At 46.4% G+C, this 21,802-nt stretch overlaps 1 protein-coding gene across 1 annotated transcript; it reads left to right on the top strand.

Annotated features, from left to right (window-relative positions):
- The first annotated feature begins 19,611 nt into the window (after window positions 1-19,611).
- On the top strand, window positions 19,612-21,248 carry Eif1 (eukaryotic translation initiation factor 1). The gene is made up of 4 exons (XM_052756431.1): window positions 19,612-19,788; window positions 20,424-20,587; window positions 20,703-20,804; window positions 21,031-21,248. Exons 1-4 carry the CDS (start codon window positions 19,758-19,760, stop codon window positions 21,073-21,075), a joined length of 342 nt encoding a protein of 113 aa, XP_052612391.1. The 5' UTR covers window positions 19,612-19,757; the 3' UTR covers window positions 21,076-21,248.
- The last annotated feature ends 554 nt before the right edge of the window (window positions 21,249-21,802 follow it).

Genomic DNA, 21,802 nt, shown 5'->3' with positions numbered 1-21,802 from the left:
AGCTTTGCGCCTTTCCTAGAACTCACTTGGTAGCCCAGGCTGGCCTCAAACTCACAGAGATCCGCCTGGCTCTGCCTCCCGAGTGCTGGGATTAAAGGTGTGCGCCGCCACCACCGCCCGGCAGTAATAAACTCTTGTGTCTCATTGAGCAGATACAACAACTAAATGTGATAAACCAAGGTTTGGGAAGCCCCTGGCAGAGACCAGAAAGGGGAATCTCAGAACCCAAGGGACAGAAGTCGGAGAAATTACTGGAAGAAGAGGAACAGTTCTCTTGCTTCCTGAGCCGCTGGAGGGACTGTGAGTCACTGTCCCCGATGACTGATGTGGGAAGTACCTGAAGATGAGTTTATTGGAAAACCTGCTTAGAGCCATTCACCTGGAGAAGAGCTGAGGGACCCACGTAACACACCCCAGAGGGTAAAATCCAGGAAGTGAGGACAAGAACAGAGGGTTGAAACAAGGCGAATGCCCAAAGAAAGGCTGCCTAGGGTATCTGTGCGCTCAGAAAAGAAAAACTATGTAGCCAGAAGAAAAAAGCCACACCCTCGTCATAGGACTGTGTTGAGAGTATTAGAATGTATTTGGTAACCTTTTGTTATCTGCAGCAAAGGAGAAACATGGTACAGGAGTTGTCCCTGCACTCGCCCCCAGGAGCTAGCAATGCCCTAGCATGGTGGCACATGTATAATCCCAAACCCAAGGCTGAGGCAGGAGGGTCATGAGTTCCAGGCCAGCCTGGACTACAGAATGAGACCTCATCTCAAAAAACTTTTCAAAATCTGTATGTGAGGGCCTAGAGAGATGGGTCAGTGGCTGCTCTTCTAGAGAACCCAAGTTCAATTCCCGGCACCCACGTGGCAGCTCACAGCTATCTTTACTCCAGTGCCAGTGGATCCAAGAGTGGATCTCTTCTGGCTTCCTCAGGCACCAGGAATGCACGTGGTGCACAGATATACATGCAGACAAAATATCTGTACATACGAAATAAAATAATATTTTTTTTTAAAGTTAGATATAGTGGTGCACTGAGCAGGGTGGTGGTGGCACACAACTTTAATCCCAGCACTCAGGAGGGAGAGCCAGGTGGATCTCTGTGAGTTCGAGGCCAGCCTGGTCTACAGAGCAAGATCCAGGACGGGCACCAAAGCTACACGGAGAAACCCTGTCTCGGGGAAAAAAAAAAAAAAAAAGATACAGTGATGCGCACATGTAGTCCCATCACTTGATAGGAGGATAGTGAGTTTAAGGGTAGCCTGGGCTAGATGATCCCAAACAAAGGAAGAAGAGCTGAGGCTACAGCTGAATGGTGAAGCCACTGCCTATCATCGGTGAAGTCTTAGAAAAAAAGGAAAGGGAGAAGGGAAAAGAAAACCTTAAAATATCAATAGCTGCCAGGGGGTGGCACACGCCTTAAATCCCGGCATTGGGGAGACAGAGGCAGGCAGATCTCTGAGTCCAAGGCCAGCCTGGTCTACAGAATGAATTCCAGGACAGCCAGGGCTACACAGAGAAACCTGTCTTGAAAAAAATTTATAGATAGATAGATAGATAGATAGATAGATAGATAGATAGATAGATAGATAGATATAGAAATGGCTCAGCTGTTAAGAGCACTGGCTGCTCTCCCAGAGGACGTGGGTTCAATTCCCAGCTCCCACATAGCTGCTCACAACTGTCTGTAACTTCAGTTCCAGGGGATCTGACACCCTCACACAGACATACATTCAAGCAAAACACCAATGAACTTAAAATAAAAATAAATAAGGAATGGAGAGATGGTTCAGTGGTTAAGAGCACTAGCTGCTCTTCCAAAGAAATCCAGGTTCAATTCCCAGGACCCACATGGCAGCTCACAACTATCTGTAACTCCAGTTCTAGGGGATCTGATACCCTCACACAGATAGATATAATTGCAGGAAAAACAACAATGTACTTAAAAATAAATCTTGGAAAAAAGCATCCTGCCAGGCGGTGGTGGCGCCTGCCTTTAATCCCAGCACTTAGGAAGCAGAGCCAGGCGGATCTCTGTGAGTATAAGGCCAGCCTGGGCTACAGAGTGAGTTCTAGGAAAGGTGCAAAGCTACAGAGAGAAACCCTATCTCAAAAAACCAAAACCAAAAAAAAAAATCCTTTTATTGTAATCAGTAGCCCTCCTATATACAAATGATAAAAGGGCTGAGAAAGAAATCAGAGAAACATCACCCTTTACAATAGCCACAAATAATATAAAATACCTTGGGATAACACTAACTAAACAAGTGAAGGACCTGTATGATAAGAACTTTAAGTCTCTGAAGAAAGAAATTGAATAAGAGATCAGAAAATGGAAAGATCTCCCATGCTCATAGATAGGTAGGATTAACACAGTAAAAATGGCAATCTTACCAAAAGCAGTCTACAGATTCAATGCAATCCCCATCAAAATCCCAACACAATTCTTCACAGACTTGAAAAGAACAATACTCAACTTCATATGGAAAAACAAAAAACCCAGGAGAGCTAAAAGAATCCTGTACAATAAAGCAACCTCTGGAGGCATCACCATCCCTAACCTCAAGCTCTACTATAGAGCTATAGTAATAAAAACAGCTTGGTACTGGCATAAAAACTGACATATGGACCAAAAGAATCGAATTGAAGACTCTGACATTAATCTACACACATATGAACACCTGATTTTGACAAAGAAGCCAAAACTATACAATGGAAAAAAGAAAGTATCTTCAACAAATGGTGCTGGCATAACTGGATGTCAACATGTAAAAGATTACAAATAGATCCATATCTGTCACCATGCACACTCAAGTCCAAGTGGATCAAAGACCTCAACATAAACCAAGTTACACTGAAGTTGATAGAAGAGAAAGTAGGAAGTACTCTTGAACACATTGGCACAGGAGATCACTTCCTAAATATAACACCAGTAGCACAGACACTGAGAGCAACAATTAATAAATGGGACCTCTTAAAACTGAGAAGCTTAATCCCAGCACTCGGGAGGCAGAGGCCGGCGGATCTCTGTGAGTTCGAGGCCAGCCTGGGCTACCAAGTGAGTTCCAGGAAAGGCGCAAAGCTACACAGAGAAACCCTGTCTCGAAAAACCAAAAAAAAAAAAAAAAAAAAAAAAAAAAAAAAAAAAAAACTGAGAAGCTTGCCGGGCGGTGGTGGCGCACGCCTTTAATCCCAGCACTCGGGAGGCAGAGCCAGGCAGATCTCTGTGAGTTCGAGGCCAGCCTGGGCTACCAAGTGAGTTCCAGGAAAGGCGCAAAGCTACACAGAGAAACCCTGTCTCGAAAAACAAAAACAAAAAAAAAAAAAACTGAGAAGCTTTTGTAGGGCAAAAGACATGGTCAATAAGACAAAAAACAGCCTACAGAATGGGAAAATATCTTCACCAACCCCACATCTGACAGAGGACTGATCTCCAAAGTATATAAAGAACTCAAGAAACTAGACATCAAAATACTGAACAATCCAATTAAAAAATGGGCTACAGAGCTAAACAGAGAATTCTCAGAAGAAGAATCTCAAATGGCTGAAAGACATTTAAAGAAATGCTCAACATCCTTAGTCATCAGAGAAATGCAAATCAAAAACGACTCTGAGATACCACCTTACACCTGTCAGAATGGCTAAGATCAAAAACACTAATGACAGTCTATGTTGGAGAGGATGCAGAGCAAGGGGAACACTCCTCCACTGTTGGTGGGAGTGCAAACTTGTACAACCACTGTGGAAATCAGTATGGCCATCTCTCAGAAAATTGGCAATCGATCTACCTCAAGACCTAGCCATGTCACTCTTGGGCATATACCCAAGGAATGCTCAATCATACCACAAAGATACATGCTCAACTATGTTCATATCAGCACTATTTGTAATAGCCAGAACCTGAAAACAACCTAGATGCCCATCAACTGAAGAATGGATTAGGGAAATGTGGCCGGGCAGTGGTGGCGCACGCCTTTAATCCCAGCACTTGGGAGGCAGAGCCAGGCGGATCTCTGTGAGTTCGAGGCCAGCCTGGACTACCAAGTGAGTTCCAGGAAAGGCGCAAAGCTACACAGAGAAACCCTGTCTCAAAAAACCGAAAAAAAAAAAAAAAGAAAAAAGAAAGAAAAAGAAAATGTGGTACATATACACAATGGAGTACTACTCAGCAGAGAAAAACAATGACAGCATGAAATTTGCAGGCAAATGGATGGAACTAGAAAATGTCATCCTGAATGAGGTAACCCAAATCCAGAAGAACAAACATGGTATGTACTCACTCATAAGTGGATACTAGATATAAAGCAAAGGACCATCAGACTGCAACCCACACATCCAGGGAGGCTACCTAGCAGGGGGGAACCTGGGATGACTGTGGCTTATAATAATAAGTTTTGGTTTTGCCCAATCACTGGGCAAGACTTAGTGAAACATTTCACTATTAGGATAAGAATTTGTACCGTATCAAGCTGATGAAAGAATATGCTGGCTGTACTTTCAGGAGGGAAGGCTAAAATCTTTTTAGATTATAGATTAGCCTATAGAAAAATGTCTGCTGTAAATCAAACAGTGAAGGGGAATTTGAATAGGAATCTCACTTACACAACTTAAGTAAAACGTAGCTCTCTGAACCAGATGAAGATAGGTTTCTTCTGTATCCCAGAATCTAATCAACATTTATATGTATAATTCAGCTATTATTTGGCTTAAAGTGGCTTATGGGAAATGTTATCATTTGTACTATTTCCTACAGAGAAAATATTTTCCAGTTTCAAGTAACCCTGGACTTTTGAATTATAACCTGTTTTTATGTTCAAAAAAATTAAATAAATCACTCATATATTTTAATAATTTATTATTTAGAATCAGATATATATTAATATTATATAATATAAATTATATATTAATATTTTATATATATCAAGTGGGCACAGTGGTGCACACCTTTAATTCCAGGAGTTGGGAGTCAGAGGCAGGAGGATCTCTGTGAGTTTGAGGCCTGCCTGCTCTATATAATGAGTTCCAGGACAGCCAGGATTACATAGAGACATACTTCTCAAAAAATAAATGTAGATATATACACAAACATATATGACATATCTCTTAGTCACACTTTTTATCACTGTTGAAAATACCTGAGAGAAACAATCAGATTTTTTTCAGTTTTGGGTTTTTTTAGGGTTGATATTTGTTAGATTTTTATTTTTTTAGTGATGTGTCTGTGTGTAGGTATGTGCACATGAGTGCGGATGCCCAAGGAGGCCAGCGGCCTGGAATTGTCCTAAGTCTGGAATCACAGGTGGGTATGTATCACCTGGCACGGGTGCGAGGATCAAACTCCAGTCCTTCAAAGAGCGGTATGTGTTCTTAACCACTGAGCCACCTCCCCAGGGCCTCGGTTTTGTTTTGTTTTTGTTTTGAGACAGGGTCTCTCTTTGTAGCACTGGCTGTTCTGGAGCTCAATATGTAGACTGGGCTGATCTTGAATTCACAGAAATTCTCCTGCCTCTGTCTCCTGAGTGCTGGGATTAAAGGATTAATATGACCCCCATCTCAAAAACAAAAACAAAACAAACAAAGACCCACTTTTTTTTTTCTCCGTGTAGCCATGACTGTCCTGGAACTCATTCTGTAGACCAGGCTGGCCTTGAACTTACAGAGTTCGATCCCAAGCTCTGAAAACAAGAAAAAGTAAAAACTTTTTAATTATATAATTATATAATAATAATTAAATATGCCACTATTCCAGACTCAGGTTTCGTGTCTGTGTGTGTGTGTGTGTGTGTGTGTGTGTGTGTGTGTGTGTGTGTGTGTAACAGTTTTAAAGGAGAAAAGATTTATTTTAACCCATGCTTTGAGATATGTCTGTCAGCTGCTTCCACTGCCTGGAGCAAGGCTCTGCCTGCAGGACCGTGTAGTAAACAAAACAGCTGGCGTCAGAGCACCCAGGAATGGGGGTGGGAGGGCAGGACAGACAGACAAGAAAAGAGAAGAGAAGGGAGGAAGAATATAACAGAGGCTCCAGTCCCTACTTCCTCTACCCAGGCCCCACCTTGTAACTTTCCCACCACCTCCCAATAATACTGTCTAATTCTCTTATGATTATGAAGTCAGAGCGCTCAGCACCCCATCACTTCCCAAAAGCTAATCACCGCAAATATTCAAACCATAACAATATCATTTAATTTAGCTTAGTAAAAGTATCAGAGAGACCAGACAGGTTTTGTTTTTGTTTTTACTTTTTCTTGTTTTCAGAGCTTGGGATCGAACTCTGTAAGTTCAAGGCCAGCCTGGTCTACAGAATGAGTTCCAGGACAGTCATGGCTACACGGAGAAAAAAAAAAGTGGGTCTTTGTTTGTTTTGTTTTTGTTTTTGAGATGGGGGTCTCACTATGCAGTCCTTGCTAGCCTGGAACTTGATGTGTAGACCAAGCTGGCCTTGAATTCACAGAGATCTGTGTCTCTCTGCCACCGAGTGATAGGACTAAAGGCATGAACCACCAAATTATTTTGTGTTTTAATTATGTTTGCATGTGTGCATGTGTTGGGGGGGCGGTGAACATGTGGGAGGGTGCACATGTGTGTGGGTGCCCTCAGAGGCCAGAGAGGAAAGAGGATTCCCTGGGGCTCAAGTTATATGCAGTTGTGAGTAGCCAGGTATGAGTGCCGGAACTGAACTTAAGTCCTCTGGAAGAGCAGCAAGTTCTCTTAACTGCTGAGCCATCCCTCCAATCTGAAATATTTTTAAAGAATTTATTTATTTTATTTTTTTTTGTGTGTGTTTCATCGGCATATGCACCTGTATGTGCACCACGTGTATTCCTGGTGCCCAAAAAGATCAGAAAAGAGGGCATCAGAATCCCTGGAACTGGAGCTGCAGAGCATCGTGAGCATCCAGTGGGTGCTGGGAACAAAACCTGGGTCCTCTGCAAGAGCAGCCAATGGTCTTAACTGCTGAGCCATCTCCACAGCCTCTTCCCTCACTGGAAAAGATTTTTTTTTTTGAAACAAGGTCTCACTATTTAACCCCAGCTGATCTATGTTGTGGGGCATTCACCAGAGAAGACTGGTCGAACATGCATTTAAGCCAAGAGAAAGTCTTTATTAGCCATCTGATGACTACCCTGGGTGTTTGGGATCCCAGTGTACCCCTGAGCCTTTCTCAGAGTGAGCTTGTAAGCACAAAAACTATATCCTGGGTTGACACACTTCAGTTAACAAGAACAGTTAGCCAGAAGCAGAACTACAGAAGCCAAAAAGCAAGGTTAGTACGTTTAGAGACTGCCAGAACTATGGACTTTGATGGATTAGGTCTTTGTTTCATTTTGGCTGGTGGTGCTGTCTACATGCTGAGTTTTATAGCCTGAAGGTACTTCTATCACGGACTCAGTGGTGCTAAAGTCTCAGGGGTCTAAGGTCTGGGGCCCTGTTACAATCTAGAATTCTAAAATTCTGTTTTGTTTTGTTTTGTTTTTTTGTTTTTTGAGACAGGGTTTCTCTGTGTAGCTTTGCGCCTTTCCTGGATCTTGCTCTGTAGACCAGGCTGGCCTCGAACTCACAAAGATCCACTTGCCTCTGCCTCCTGAGTGCTGGGATTAAAGGCGTGCACCACCACCGCCTGGCAAATTCTAGAATTCTGTATAGACCAGTGTCTTAGTTAGGATTTCTATTGCTGTGATGAAACACCATGACCAAAAAGCAAGTTGGAGAGGAAAGGGTTTATTTGGCTTACACTTCTACATCACTGTTCATCACCAAAGTAAGTCAGGACAGGAACTCAAGCAAGGCAGGAACCCAGAGGCAGGAGCTGATGCAGAGGCCATAGAAGAGTGCTGCTTACTGGCTTGTTCCCATGGTTTTCTCAGCCTGCTTCTTATAGAACCCAGGACCACTAGCCTAGGGATGGCACCACATACCATGGGCTGGGCCCTCCCTCACTGATCACTAATTGAGAAAATGCCTTACATCTCATGGAGGCATTTTCTCAGTTGAGGCTCCTTCCTCTCTGATGGCTCTAGCTTGTGTCAAGTTGACATAAAACGACCCAGTACAACCAGGCTGGCATTCCCAAACCAGATCCCACCCCCCCAAAAAAATCCTTGTCTGCGTTTGTTTGTTTGTTGAGACAGGATCTTTCTCTTATATAGTCCTGGCTGTCCTGAAACCCCTATGTAGACCAGGCTGGCCTCAAACTCACAGAGATCTTCCTGCCTCTGTCTCCTGAGTATTGGGATTAAAGGTGTGTGCCACCATGCCTGGTCCAAAAATATTTTGTAAGATGGATATGACACTAAACAAAACTAGCTGTCATATCAAGTTGCTTTGGTTGGTGGTGTCTTCTGCTGCGGGTTTTTTTTTTTTTAAGTAGTAGTCATGTAAATAGAGGATATGTGTGTAGTTTGCATGGGCTTGTATGCCACGGCATGCCAGTGGAGGTCAGAGGATAACTCTGTGAAGTTGCTTTGTGATGCCTAAAGAAACTCCATTTTATGCAAGGCATCTATCTTGATACCTAATAGCTATTTGATTCTGACTCAATAGCTTATCTGGAAGATAAGCTCTATGCCTTGACCCCTGCCTAAAAATGCACAGCCATGACTATCTACTTGTTAGGATATGGCTAACTGCTTTTTTGACTTCTGTAACCTCCTTATGCAGACATTCAAGGACTATGTTGAGGTTGTCTTGACTACCTAATCCTGGCAGGGCCGAACAGCTCCTGGCTTACTTGTGCAGACTCAACGTCTACTTGTGGTTTTCACCTTTAAAAATCCTTCCCTGACCCCCTTCACTCAGCATTCTCGTTTGGCCCAGAGATTGCCGCCCTGCTATGTGAGATTGAGTCTGTGGCCTTTTCCTAGGAGTCTCAAGCTCCATAACAACTTCTCTCCTTCCACTGTAGGTCCCAGGAAGGAACTCAAGGTGCGCGGCAGACACCTTTACCCACTGAGCTATGTCGGCAGCCTGCCTGACTGTTGTGTTTGGAGATACATTGCCTTGGGTGGTCTTGAACTCTAGATCCTTCAGCCTCAGCCTCCCCACCAGCTCCTATTGCACCAGCAACTGGCACCACTGAACCTGGATAACTAATTTTTCTTGTGGACAAATTCTGTAAAACAAACTGCGTGAGGGCCTGGGGCTGGGGCTGTAACTCAGCAGAGTACTTAGTTATACTTCAGTTGGTAGGGTACTGGAATGGGTGAAGTCCAAATTCAAGCCCACCACCGACAAAACCCTAGCTTGGGCTGGGCGGTGGTGGCACATGCCTTTAATCCCAGCACTCGGGAGGCAGAGGCAGGTGGATCTCTGTGAGTTCAAGGCCAGCATGGTCTATAGAGCGAGATCCAGGACAAGCACCAAAGCTACACAGAGAAACCCTGTCTCAAAAAAAAACAAAAAACAAAAAAAACAAAAAAAACAAACAAACAAAAAACCTGGGACTGGAGACATGGTTCAGTAGTTAAGAGCAATTGTTGCTCTTGCAGAGGATCAAGGTTCGGTTCCCAGAACCCACATTGTGGCTCACAGCCATCTGTGACTCCAGTTCCAGGAGATCTGACACCCTCTTCTGATCTCCAAGGGCACCAGGCATTCACATGGTTGGTTGCACATACATGTGCTCAGGCATGCATATAAACACATAAAACTAAATTAATTAAAAGAAAAGAAAAGTAATGTTTTGGGGTTTCTCTGGGTAACAGTTTTGGCTGTCCTGGATCTCACTCTGTAGACCAGGTTGGTTTTGAATTCACAGAGATCCATCTGCCTCTGCCTCCCATGTGCTGGGATTAAAAGTGTGTGCTACCACCACCCTGCTTTTTTCCAATTTTGGTGTGTGTGTGTGTGTGTGTGTGTGTGTGTGTGTGTGTGTGTGTGTGTGTGTTTTTTAAGGAATGTAATGTATCAAATATGTTACCATGCCAGGCATGGTAGCACATGACTTTAATCCCAGCACTTGGGAGGCAGAGGCATCTCTGAGTTCAAGGCCGGCCTGGTCTACAGAGCAAGTTCCAGGACAGCCAGGGCTACACAGAGAGGCCCTGTCTTGAAAAAATAACAAAAAAGTCACCCCCACAACATTCCTGTCACTGCAGTGGGGGGCATACTTGATCAGGCCAGTGACGGCTGTAACTTTCAGGGTTCCCAGTTGGGTTAAACTGAGGCAGCAAGTCTCCAGCAGTACGCATAGAACCTTCCATCACCACAAGCATTGACTAGTCAATATGGATGCCTTCCTTTTTAACCCCTCTGGCCATAACATGAACTCAACCTTGACCTCCTGAGGATAGTCACAAACATATTTTTGTACACGTGAAGTCTCATAGGAACTTGTGTGTCAGGAGTACATAGATACTCTCTTTCACCAAAAAAAGAAAGAAAGAAAGAGAGAGAGAGAGAGAGAGAGAGAGAGAGAGAGAGAGAGAGAGAGAGAAAAAGAAAGAAGAGAAGAGATCACAAACATTTGTTGCCAAGTTACAGTTACAGTTTGCACCAATCAGGATTTAGAGATTAGGGGTTTCCTTGAGTGTTCCATCATTGTCAACCTATATACAATGCAAGCCTTTCAGTCCAACCAATCAGATACATTTGTTCCTTCTGTTGTTAGGAACAGCCATAATGTTTCTAGAGAGCTAAAGATGCATAACGACTATTTCTATGGTTTAGGGAGGAGGTTGGTCAGCCATTGAACATTCTCAGCTCCCCTAGGGCTTGGGAAATGAACTTTATTTCACCCTACAGGTAAAATGGAGCCTGAAGTCAAAATGGCAGTACTCAGGCTTTTCCCAGCTCCCTTCAAAAAAGAAAGGAAGAATGGAAGGGAGAGAGGGAGGGAGGGAGAGAGAGAGAGAGAGAGAGAGAGAGAGAGAGAGAGAACAACCTAACATCCTTGGGGACAAAGGTTTTTTGTTTTGTTTGTTTGTTTCATCTTATTTCATTTTACAGCTTGTACTCCATCATCCAGGGAAGTCAGGGCAAGAAGTGAAGGCAGGAACAGATGCAGAGGCCATGGAGGAATGCTGCTGTTTGCTCCTCATGACTTGTTCAACCTTTTTCTTTTTTTTTCCCCGAGACAGGGTTTCTCTGTATAGCTTTGTGCCTTTCCTGGAACTCACTTGGTAGCCCAGGCTGGCCTCGAACTCACAGAGATCCGCCTGGCTCTGCCTCCCAAGTGCTGGGATTAAAGGCATGCGCCACCACCGCCCGGCTATTCAACCTTTCTTATAGCATGCAGGACCTCAAGCCCAGGAGGTCCTATTTCAATGATCAATCAAGAAAACGCACCATGCCAGGCAAGGTGGCTCACGCCTTTAGTGACAGCATGAAGAAGGCAGAGAGAGGCGGGAGGATCTATACGAGCTCCAGGACAGTCTGGTCTACACACTGAGTTCCAGGATAGATAGATGATAGATAGATAGATAGATAGATAGATAGATAGATAGATAGATAGATAGATAGATAGACAGACAGACAGACAGACAGACAGATAGATAGATAGATAGATAGATAGATAGATAGGAGAAACAGAGACAGGGAGAAGGGAAGAAAGAAAGTGTACCACAGGCTTGCCCATAGACTGGTGGGGCATTTTCTCAATTGAGGCTTTCCTTTCCCAAATGACTCCAGCTTGTGTCAAGTTGACATAAAATTAGCAGTCACAAGGTACCTGCCACCCCATTTTGATGCCAGGGAACCATACAGTGGGAGGCAAGAACCAAATCTTGGCCTGGAGAGATAGCTCACAACTGCCTGTAACTCTTTTTTTAAGAAATGAAAGGGGCTGAAGAGATGATGGCTCAGCGGTTAAGGGCACCGACGACTGCTCTTCCAGGGGATCCAGGTTCAATTCCCAGCACCCCCATGCAACTCAACACTGTCACTCCAAGATCTGACAGGACACTCTCATACAGACATATAAAAATAAATTTAAAAAAAGGAAATGAAAGAAAGAAAGAGACAGGGGAGGGAGGAAGGGGGTAGGGAGGAGAAGAAGTAAATCCTGCAAGTTTTCTTCTGACTTCAACGTGAGTACCATGGCAAGCCTCACTCATAAACTAATGAATTAAGTAGTTTAAAATGCACTTTTGTTTTTTTGTTTGTTTGTTTTTGGGTTTTTTTTCATTTTTTTTTTTTTTTTAGACAGGCTTTCTTGTGTAACAGCCCTGGCTGTCCTAGAACTCACTGTATAGACCAGGTTGGCCTCAAACTCATAGAAATCCACCTGTCTCTGCCCCCCAAGTGCTAGGATTGAAGGCATGTACCACCACTGACTGGCTAAAATGTAGTTTGTGTGTTTGGTTTTTTTTGGTTTTTCGAGACAGGGTTTCTCTGTGTAGCTTTGCGCCTTTCCTGGAACTCACTTGGTAGCCCAGGCTGGCCTCGAACTCACAGAGATTTGCCTGGCTCTGCCTCCCAAGTGCTGGGATTAAAGGCGTGCGCCACCACCGCCCGGTGTGTGTTTGTTTTTTAAAGAGGAAGAACAGAGCTGAGCTCCCATGTAAATGGGCAGCAGTGAGTTCCTGACAAGGGCAGAGAAAGTGAATACAAGGGAAGATTCAGTTGGGCTGCAGGGAAGGGAAGGAGTAAATCATAATGTGCATACAAGTGCTCTCGGGCACTGGAATACACCTGATGTTTCGCCGCCTGGCTCCACGGGGAGAGCCTGCTAGTCTCTCCTAAGATTTCTCCTGTCCCTTCCCCGCATCAGTTGGAAGAGTCCAAAGTGGGCTTGCAGGTCTTGCTGACTGGTTCAGGGCAGCAGCAGGCCTGAGCCTCCCTCCTTTTCCAAGTGGCAAGAATAGCAACATTCATTCACTGGGATTCTCTGAGTGGGTGGGGCATGCAGGGAACTATTCCAGGCATTCATATTCGTGGGCAGGAGGTCCCAAATAAGAGATGCAAGACACATCTAAGTAATTCGATTTTCTTTAAGTCAAGTGAAACCTTCCCTAATTAGCACCCCCAGCAGGCTGCTCAGAAGCCCAATCCTGGGTATAATGGAGCCCTGGCCTCTCAGTCACAGTGTTTTCTGCAGTAGCTGCAGAACACAGGGAGGTCCTTTGGACCACAACATCCATCTTTTCTGGTCACCATGGAAGTACCTATTTCCCCCTCAGAAAATGTCACTCCTTTGTGGCAGGAGACTGCTGCTCTGGCACCACATTTGAGACCCTGGGGAGTTTTATCAAGGCTGAAGATGCCAGGTTGTCCTCCCAAAAGGATTGCCCTGAAGAGGCGCCCACCTCATCTTCATCCCCATGTGCATGAGATGCTCCTGTCCATGCTGCACTCGGAAGTGATCCTCTGGGAAAACAGCAGAATCTATTTAGTAATTTCAAAACTTTACACTTATACCCTTGTACTGGTCATCTGCTCCATAAATCCCTTCAAATGAGCCTAAAAGGAGGATGTTACTGGTCCTCTAGAGCAGAAGAGAAAATGAAGGCTGGCAGGTAGAGCTGGGCTCCTGCCCTGCCTTTGACTGCCCAGCAGTTATGAAGAAGCCAGCACTGAGGCCGCTTTCAGAGAAGTCAGTCCAGATCCATCATAATGCACAAGTGCTTAGAGCATGGACCAGCTCTGAGCCTGGTAGGTGGACTCCAGAAGACGTTTCATGGAAATGATGCTGACTTGACAGCATAGTGCTTTGGGCTTCAGACCTGGCTACACACCACCCGGTCCTTCTACAGGAATAGAAGCAGAGTCCAGATACGAGAACCAAGTCACCAGAAGGCTGATGGAAAGCACTTGGGAGGTGCCAGCAGAAAGATCACGAGTTTGAAACAAGCCTGGGATATATAACCAAGACACTTGAAAAAAAAAAGTCAGGCATAGAGTCAGCCTGAATTATGTGAGCCTTGTCTCAAAACAAATGAACAAACAAAAACCAGAAATAAGACTGGGTATGTATGGTAGGTAGCACACACCTTTAATCCCAGAACTTGGGAGGCAGAGACTAGATGGTCCTCCGTGAGTTCTAGGCTAGCCTGGTCTACAAAGACAGTTCCATGAGACCTTGTCTCAAAAGTAAAAATAGCTGGGCGATGGTGGCACACGCCTTTAATCTTAGCACTCAGGAGGCAGAGGCAAGGGATCTCTGTGAATTTGAGGCCAGCCTAGTCTACAGAGCGAGTTCCAGGACAGCCAGGGCTACACAGAGAAATCCTGTCTCAAAAAACAAACAAATAAATGAAGCCAGGAAGTAGTGGCACACGCCTTTAATCCCAGCACTTGGGAGGCAGAGGCAGACAAATCTGTGAGTTCGAGGCCAGCCTGATCTACAGAGTGAGTTCCAGGACAGCTAAGGCTGTTACACTGAGAAACCCTGTCTCAAAAGAAACAACAACAACAAAAAAAAGTAAAGTAAAATAAAAACAGCAATATTGTTTCTCAAGCCAAGCATGGTTGGCACATGCCTATAAACTCCTCGGCTACTTAGAGCGTTCAAAGTCAGCCTAAGAGACCTGGGAATTTACCTCAAAACGAGATAAGTATGATGGTGTACTCCTCTAACCCAAGCACTCTGAAGGCAGAGGCAGTCAGATCTCTTGTGAAGGCACCTTTTCTTCTCAGCGTAGCCACACTAGGAAGAGCAGAAATGTAATGGTCTTGGGGCCATTGTCAGGAAAACAAAGGCAAAGTCTGTGCTTCCTTGGCAGCGCTGGTAGAGGTCAGGCTGATTATGACCTCTCACTATTTCTCTGGACTGGCTCTGCGGGGCTTGACTAGGGCTAAGAAGGTCTCTGCTGTTGGGGGAGCATTGCTGCCCTTTGTTGTAGTTCATCAGTCAGGCCTGTTGTTCCTGGGATCCGAGGCAGCTGAAGAGGACACTGATAAGAGAACAGGCTAGTCACAAAGGCAGGTGAGGCCTTGAGGTGGCAGGCGATGGTTGGCAGCTTCTCAGGGCTTCTCTGGGGATCTGGACACTGCGGTAGCTGACCTTTGACAATGTTATTATGACGTAGCCAGATGCAACATGAAGCCAGGGATACCACCAGGCTCTTATCCTGCTTTTAATTACCCATGAGACCTCTGTGGGGCCGAGTGAAGAGTTGGTGCTTTTCAGCAAGAGCAGTCTCTAAGTCCCCGTCACCTGCCCTCTCACCTACATCCCACCCTGTGTCAAAGTGTGTGTGTGTGTGTGGCAATAGCTGTTTACAAGCAAGGAGGTCAGTCAGATCTGGCACCAGACACAGGCACACCAGGCACGCACACAGACTCCAGCTGGCCTAGTGCCTACAAGAAGAGCTGGGAGAGCGGCCTGGGGAGAGTCACTTTCCCTGCGCTGCATCGGGCCAGGCCCAGGAGTTCCCTTCGAGAGAGCATTTTCCTCACTCCTGTGCTCCCAGACTCTGAGGGGCAGAGGTTCAGCCTGTAGCCAGGGATTGACTGTCCCTAGAAACTGAGCATCTCCAATGGACGCCTACATGCCCATTCACTGCCTTCAGTACAGAGTAGAACAGACAAAACTGCCATTCCTTGAGTTTACAGTCTTAGCAGGGGATACAAGGGAAGAGGCAGGGCCAGATCGGAAGGCATGTGACCTGTGTATGTTACAATACTACCCACTTACAGGGCATTTAATTTATGCCCTGCTCTCCCTGTCTTGAACCTTTTAACTGCTTTGTACCAAGGCCATCATGTTTTTAATAGTGTGACTAGCAAATTATGTAGCTAGTCCAAAGCCCCAGTAATCACAAAGCAACATGATAAATACCATTATGCCAGACATGATGATGCATGCCTATAATCCTGGCACTTTCCAGGTGGACTGAGGAGAATCAGAAGTTCAAGGTCGGTCTTACATAGTGAGTTCAAGACCAGCCTAGTTTACATGAGACCCTGTCTCATAACACCAAAATAAATAATACCAAAATTGAGGGCATGCAGGCAAACAATCTTCTCAGAGCAAGGGCATCCCAGGTGAAACTGGAAGGATGCCTGGAAGATGTCAAAAGAGGGAGGACCACATTCCGGGGAAGGGAGGAGCAGATGCAAACACCAGCTCTCCTCTCAGAGGAGCTTTCTCAGGTGAGAAAGCTCAGGGAGTTTCCTAGAACAGTGGTGGTAGAGAACGCGGGGGCCGTGATAAGCACAGGCTGAAATGAGGGCACTAACAGCCAGGAGAATTCTAAAGAAATGGAAGTGGGGTTCAGGGATTAAACAGGCCAACTCAGGGGAACCCATACATACAGGCAAAGAGGATTTAGAGAAGGAATGGGCATGAGGAGCCTACAGGGGAAGGGTGGACTTTATTTAAAAAAAAAAAATGGTACTGAGACAATTACTATGTGTATGGGGGAGGGGATTAGATTCTGGTCTCACACAACACAGAGACTTGAATTCTGGGTAGATTGCTCCAGTAGAGCCACACATCACGAGGGTAAAGGTCCCCAGGCTGGCAGGCTGGGGGCCTCAGGTTTTCAGACTTGGATGAACGATATTGAGATGCATTCTCTTTCCTGACATCAAAGGTGCTAAATTATTTAATCTAAATTTTGCTTAGAGCCCTTGCTCCGTGGCACATCATGTACTCAAGCATTTGGAAAATGGGGGCAAAAGAATCAGGAGTTAGGAGCTAGCCAAGGCTGTATGATGTCCTGCCTCAAAATAATGAGAGTGAGTGTGTGTGTGTGTGTGTGTGTGTGTGTGTGTGTGTGTGTGTGTGTGTGTGTATCATTCAGTAAATAGGAATTAAAACAAACTTTAGGGGTGCCGGAGAGGTGGCACAGCAGGTCAGAGCAATTACTGTTCTTGCAGAGGGCCCAGGTTCCATTCCCAGCACCCACACGGTGGCTCACAACTGTAATTCCAGTTCAGGGAAACTTCTGGCCTCTGAAGGCATCAGGCACGCACATGTAGGCAAATATCCATATACATTATTTTTTAATTTCTTACCTTTATTTTTATGTATACGAGTGTTTTGCTTCTGTTTATGTCTGCATACCACATGCATACAGTGTAGGCCAGAAGAACATCAGAAGAGCATTGTGGGCCACCATTGTGGGGTCTGGAACGAGAAATTGGGTTCTCCTAAAGAGTAGGAGTGCTCTTAACCACTGAGTCATCTCTCCAGCCCCCAAAACAACTACATTTAAAAAAAAAAAAATCAGGCCGGGCGGTGGTGGCGCACGCCTTTAATCCCAGCACTCGGGAGGCAGAGCCAGGTGGATCTCTGTGAGTTCGAGGCCAGCCTGGACTACCAAGTGAGTTCCAGGAAAGGCGCAAAGCTACACAGAGAAACCCTGTCTCGAAAAACAAAACAAAACAAAACAAAAAAAATCAGGACTAGAGCTCTACTTCTGTAGAGCACTTACCTAGCATGTGCTAGATCTTGGGCTCAATCCCCAGCCCCTACAAAATAAAATAAAATCTTTTCAGGTCCACCCAACTTTTTCTCCCTGGGAAATGTTCTGTTTGGTGAGCTCCTGTCCTCGATCCAAGACAGATTCCTTCCCACCACGTAAATTCAGGCCAAGACGCCACCTCCTTACAGGCCTTGTCTAACCACCCCATCTGAAGAGGTCTGGACCTGTGTCACTACTCGGCCACATCATCCCATTTCTCTCCCCAGCACCTCTCACAAGCTGTTCTTACCTTATTCTGTTTATTTTCTGTCTGTCCTACTAGCCCTTCCCTTTAAGACAGTGAGACTGGTGATCTGGGCATAAACTGACAGTTTATGGGGCCAGCCAACAAGGTTTTTGTTGTTGTTGTTTGGTTTTTACAGACAGGGTTTCTCTGTGTAACAAATAGCCCTGGCTGTCCTGGGACTCATTTTGTAGGCCAGGCTGAACTTGAACTCACAGAGATGCACCTGCCTCTGCCTCACCAGTGCTGGGATTAAAGGTGCCACCACCACCACACCCAGAAGTTTTTTGTGGTTTTGAGACAAGGTCTCACAGTCTCACAGTGTAGATCTGGTGGGGCTCAAACTCACAGGAATCTGCCTGCCTCTGCCTCACAAGCACTAAGATCAAAGGTGGTGTGCGTCACTACACCTGGCCTATTTTTCTGGTTTTTTTGAGACAGGATATCGCACAGTCTAGCCTTGAACTCATTTGACCTTGAATTCTTTTCTCTTACTTCCTTCTCTCAAGAGCTGGGATTACGGATTACAAGGGTGCACCATCATACCTAGTCAGGTGATATATATATATATATATATATATATATATATATATATATGGGTTTTTGTTTGTTTATTTTTTTTGTTTTGTTTTGGTTTTCGAGACAGGGTTTCTCTGTGTAGTTTTGGTGCCTGTCCTGGAACTCGCTCTGTAGACCAGACTGGCCTCGAACTCACAGAGATCCACCTGGCTCTGCCTCCCGAGTGCTGGGATTAAAGGCGTGCGCCACCACCGCCCAGTTCGTGTTGGCAATATTTTTAAGTGCAGAGATTTTCTGTAAGCATCTACGTTTGGGGGAGAATTTGAACAAAGTCTGGCCCAGTAGTTGGCAGCCACTGCAGCTTCTAGTTCTCCTGTTAGTCCCCATGAACCCAGTTACATCACACTTGGCTGTCTGCTCTTTTATCTGATCTCCCTGGCTCCTCAGAGTCTTCGGATCTGAGATCCCTGATTTCTACTCACCATTCACCCCTGCCGCAAAGACTATTTCAATAAACAAACAGAAATGGATGCTTGTCTAGCTAGTTCTATTTCCATCCCAAGCACTGCAGAAAATTAAATTTTTAAAATAAATTGAAAGGTTAACTGCTAGCCGGGCGGGGGTGGCACACGCCCTTAACCCCAGCACTCAGGAGGCAGAGGCAGGCAGATCTCTTGAGTTTGAGGCCAGCCTGGTCTACAAAGTGAATCCCAGGACAGCCAGGGCTACACAAAGAAACCCTGTCTCGAAAAAAAAAAAAAAAATAGAAAGGCTAACTACTTTGAAAAAGAAAACATTCACCTAAGCTTTACCTTACAGGTTTGTAGGACAAAGGGTATCCTCTGGTGCCCTAATTTTTCTGGGGTCCCCACTCCCACATCGTGAATTACTTCCTTCCTTAGAAGAATTAATCTAAGTAACAACTTCAGGTTACCAATTTTAAAACATCCTAATCCAAATGATAAGGTTCAGGTTTTGATTATTTTATGTGGACTGAATGGTTAAATCCGTGAGTGAGTGGGGTGAAGATGGGTTAATGGGTGCCTATTTCATAGCCGAGATCTGTCGAGTTTGGGAGGACCAGCATGTAATTTCCCCCTGCTAAAGAACGCCAATCGATCCTCACCCTAAGACCACGCAGAGATAGTACCAGCACCCCAACAGGGTCAAAATGGTAGAACGTGACAGAGGCGCAGGCGCACTCAAAACCTCTGCCAGTTTCTTGGCCGCCCAAGACAACTACCACCCACACTGCGCAAGCGCGCAGGCGAACCAAGCTTTTCCTGCCTCCCACCCCCCCCCCCCCCGACCCCTCCCTGAATCAACAGGACGCCCTCTCCCAGCCACATCCAGTGCGCAAGCGCCGCACCTTGACTCCGCCCCCCGACCAATAGGAAGCCGGAGCGTAGGGGCGCCCGGGAGCTTGACGCCATGGGTGGGGCCGGGACGTGAGGGCAGCGCGCTGGCGTCACAGGGGCGGCTATATAAGTGAATACAGGCGCCGCCCCTCCGCCCCAGTCACTGAGCCGCCGCCGAGGACTCAGCTGCCTCCCCCTCGAGCCCCCTCGCTTCCCGACGCTCCGTCCCCCCCGCCCGCCTTCTCCCGCAGCCGCCTTCCGCAGGCCGTTTCCACCGAGGAAAAGGAATCGTATCGTATGTCCGCTATCCAGAACCTCCACTCTTTCGGTAAGCCGGGGCGGGGAGCGGGGGAAGGTCGCGGGCCCGGAGGGGGGGGTGGCGGGAACGGAGCTCGGCGAAACCGCTGAGCGCGGCGGCCTCTCGTTAGTGCGGGCGGAAGGGGCGGCGAGGCCCGTGGGCCCGAGACCTGGGCCTGGGGTCGGCCTCCGAGGGTGCCGGAAGGAACGGGTGGGAGGGAGGGAGGTCAGCCCTTGGGCGGGCCCGACGTCTCGGGTGGCGCATTTACTAATGGCTCCTGCCTCTCTGCGGGCCACACCCGCCCCCTCCCGCCACCCCTGCGTCACGTCCTCTGCGTCACCGTCGTTGTCACGGAGCGGGGAGGGGAGGCCCCGCCTTGGGCCCCCGGCTTCCGGTTGGTTGCATCAGCCGGGTGGGGCGCTGCTTGCCCGCTAGGGCTCTCGGGCACGTGATCGGCTGCAGAGGGAGGGAGGGCGGGCGGGCCTTGGAGCGAAGGCCCATACTTTGTCCAGCTGACCTGATCTGGGAGGGACAACAAAGGACGCCTCCGGAGCCCAGACGATTTCAGTGCTGGCGTCTGCACGGCCAAAAAGATGAGTTGGAGAGGGGAAGTCACAAAGGAGCCGCAAGGCCTTTGAACGTTCTTAATGGTTTTCCCCCCCCAGACCCCTTTGCTGATGCAAGTAAGGGTGATGACCTGCTTCCTGCTGGCACTGAGGATTATATCCATATAAGAATTCAACAGAGAAACGGCAGGAAGACCCTTACTACTGTCCAAGGGATCGCTGATGATTACGATAAAAAGAAACTAGTGAAGGCGTTTAAGAAGGTGGGTCTGCTGTAGAAGGGACTACCTTTCATTGTCTACAAGGGGGGAGAAGATGCAAACTATAAGGGATTAAGTGCTGTTGCATGGCGTCATGCTCTACCCCCTTTGTTTACAGAAATTTGCCTGCAATGGTACTGTAATTGAGCATCCAGAATATGGAGAAGTAATTCAGCTACAGGGTGACCAGCGCAAGAACATATGCCAGTTCCTGATAGAGGTGAGCTCAGACCCTGCCTCTGTACTGTCAGCCTTTTTAAGGTGTGGGATTCCTGGTGTTGGGGTCAGAAGGGTGTGTGTGACCTCAGTTGAACCAGGATTGACAGGATAACAATCCCTCCTTATTGAGATTCCTCTGTCTGGTGTAGTAGTTGTAAACTGGTGGTTAGTGTCGTTCACAGACTTAACCCCTGTCCTCTAAAACTTTCATCCTTTTCTCTCTGCAGATTGGACTGGCTAAGGACGACCAGCTGAAGGTCCATGGGTTTTAAGTGCTTGTGACTCTCTGAAGCTTAAGTGAGGATTTCCTTGCAATGAGTAGAATTTCCCTTCTGTCCCTTGTCACGAGTTTAAAAACCTCACAGCTTGTATAATGTAATCATTTGGGGTCCGCTTTTAACTTGGACTAGTGTAACTCCTTCATGCAATAAACTGAAAAGAGCCATGCTGTCTAGTCTTGAAGTCCCTCATTTACACAGGTCCTGCCTGAAACACAGCAATAACAATGTTTCAGCCAAGCCCAGAGCCCCAAGTTCATAGGCTATGTCTGCCCAGAAACTCCTCAGCTCTCCCTCTACAGAGTCCCCTGCCCTAGGAGAATGTCATCACTTGAGCAACCCAGGTAAACAAGAGAATGGGTAACACCACAGCAGCTATGCCACCAGAGGGAGTCTGGCAGGAACCCCCAGTGTCTGACCAGGTAGGCAGAATTTCAGAAAGGGCCACCTTTTCTGAGGTCATGAACATCTGGCTCACCACCAGGGTAATCTTTAGCCAGATATATCCTACTAGCTAAGGGATGTCGAAACAGCTGAAGGGTGAGGCCAGCCTAGTATCAGTTAACTTACGACAAGGGAACAAATACCAAACTGATGCCATCAGTCACGTGGCTAGCTGTGGAGGTTTCAACTCAACTGGTGGCAGCTGCCCAGTGCCATGTGAAGGAACAAACTGATTTTTGGTTTTCTTTTCCCTTCCAGTTTTAATGTTATGTAATGT

Source organism: Peromyscus californicus, unplaced genomic scaffold, assembly GCF_007827085.1.
Source record: "Peromyscus californicus insignis strain IS unplaced genomic scaffold, ASM782708v3 Scaffold_3__1_contigs__length_106647218, whole genome shotgun sequence".
Lineage (NCBI taxonomy): Eukaryota > Metazoa > Chordata > Mammalia > Rodentia > Cricetidae > Peromyscus > Peromyscus californicus.
This window is presented reverse-complemented; position numbering and strand designations above follow the sequence as displayed.

What these genes read in the sequence shown, in the direction of transcription:
- Eif1 (XM_052756431.1), top strand. Translation starts at nt 19,758, where the DNA reads ATGTCCGCTATCCAGAACCTCCACTCTTTCG. An exon ending in CCAGAACCTCCACTCTTTCG is followed by an intron (nt 19,789 to 20,423) that starts GTAAGCCGGGGC and finishes TTCCCCCCCCAG; the next exon opens with ACCCCTTTGCTGATGCAAGT. An exon ending in TATGCCAGTTCCTGATAGAG is followed by an intron (nt 20,805 to 21,030) that starts GTGAGCTCAGAC and finishes TTCTCTCTGCAG; the next exon opens with ATTGGACTGGCTAAGGACGA.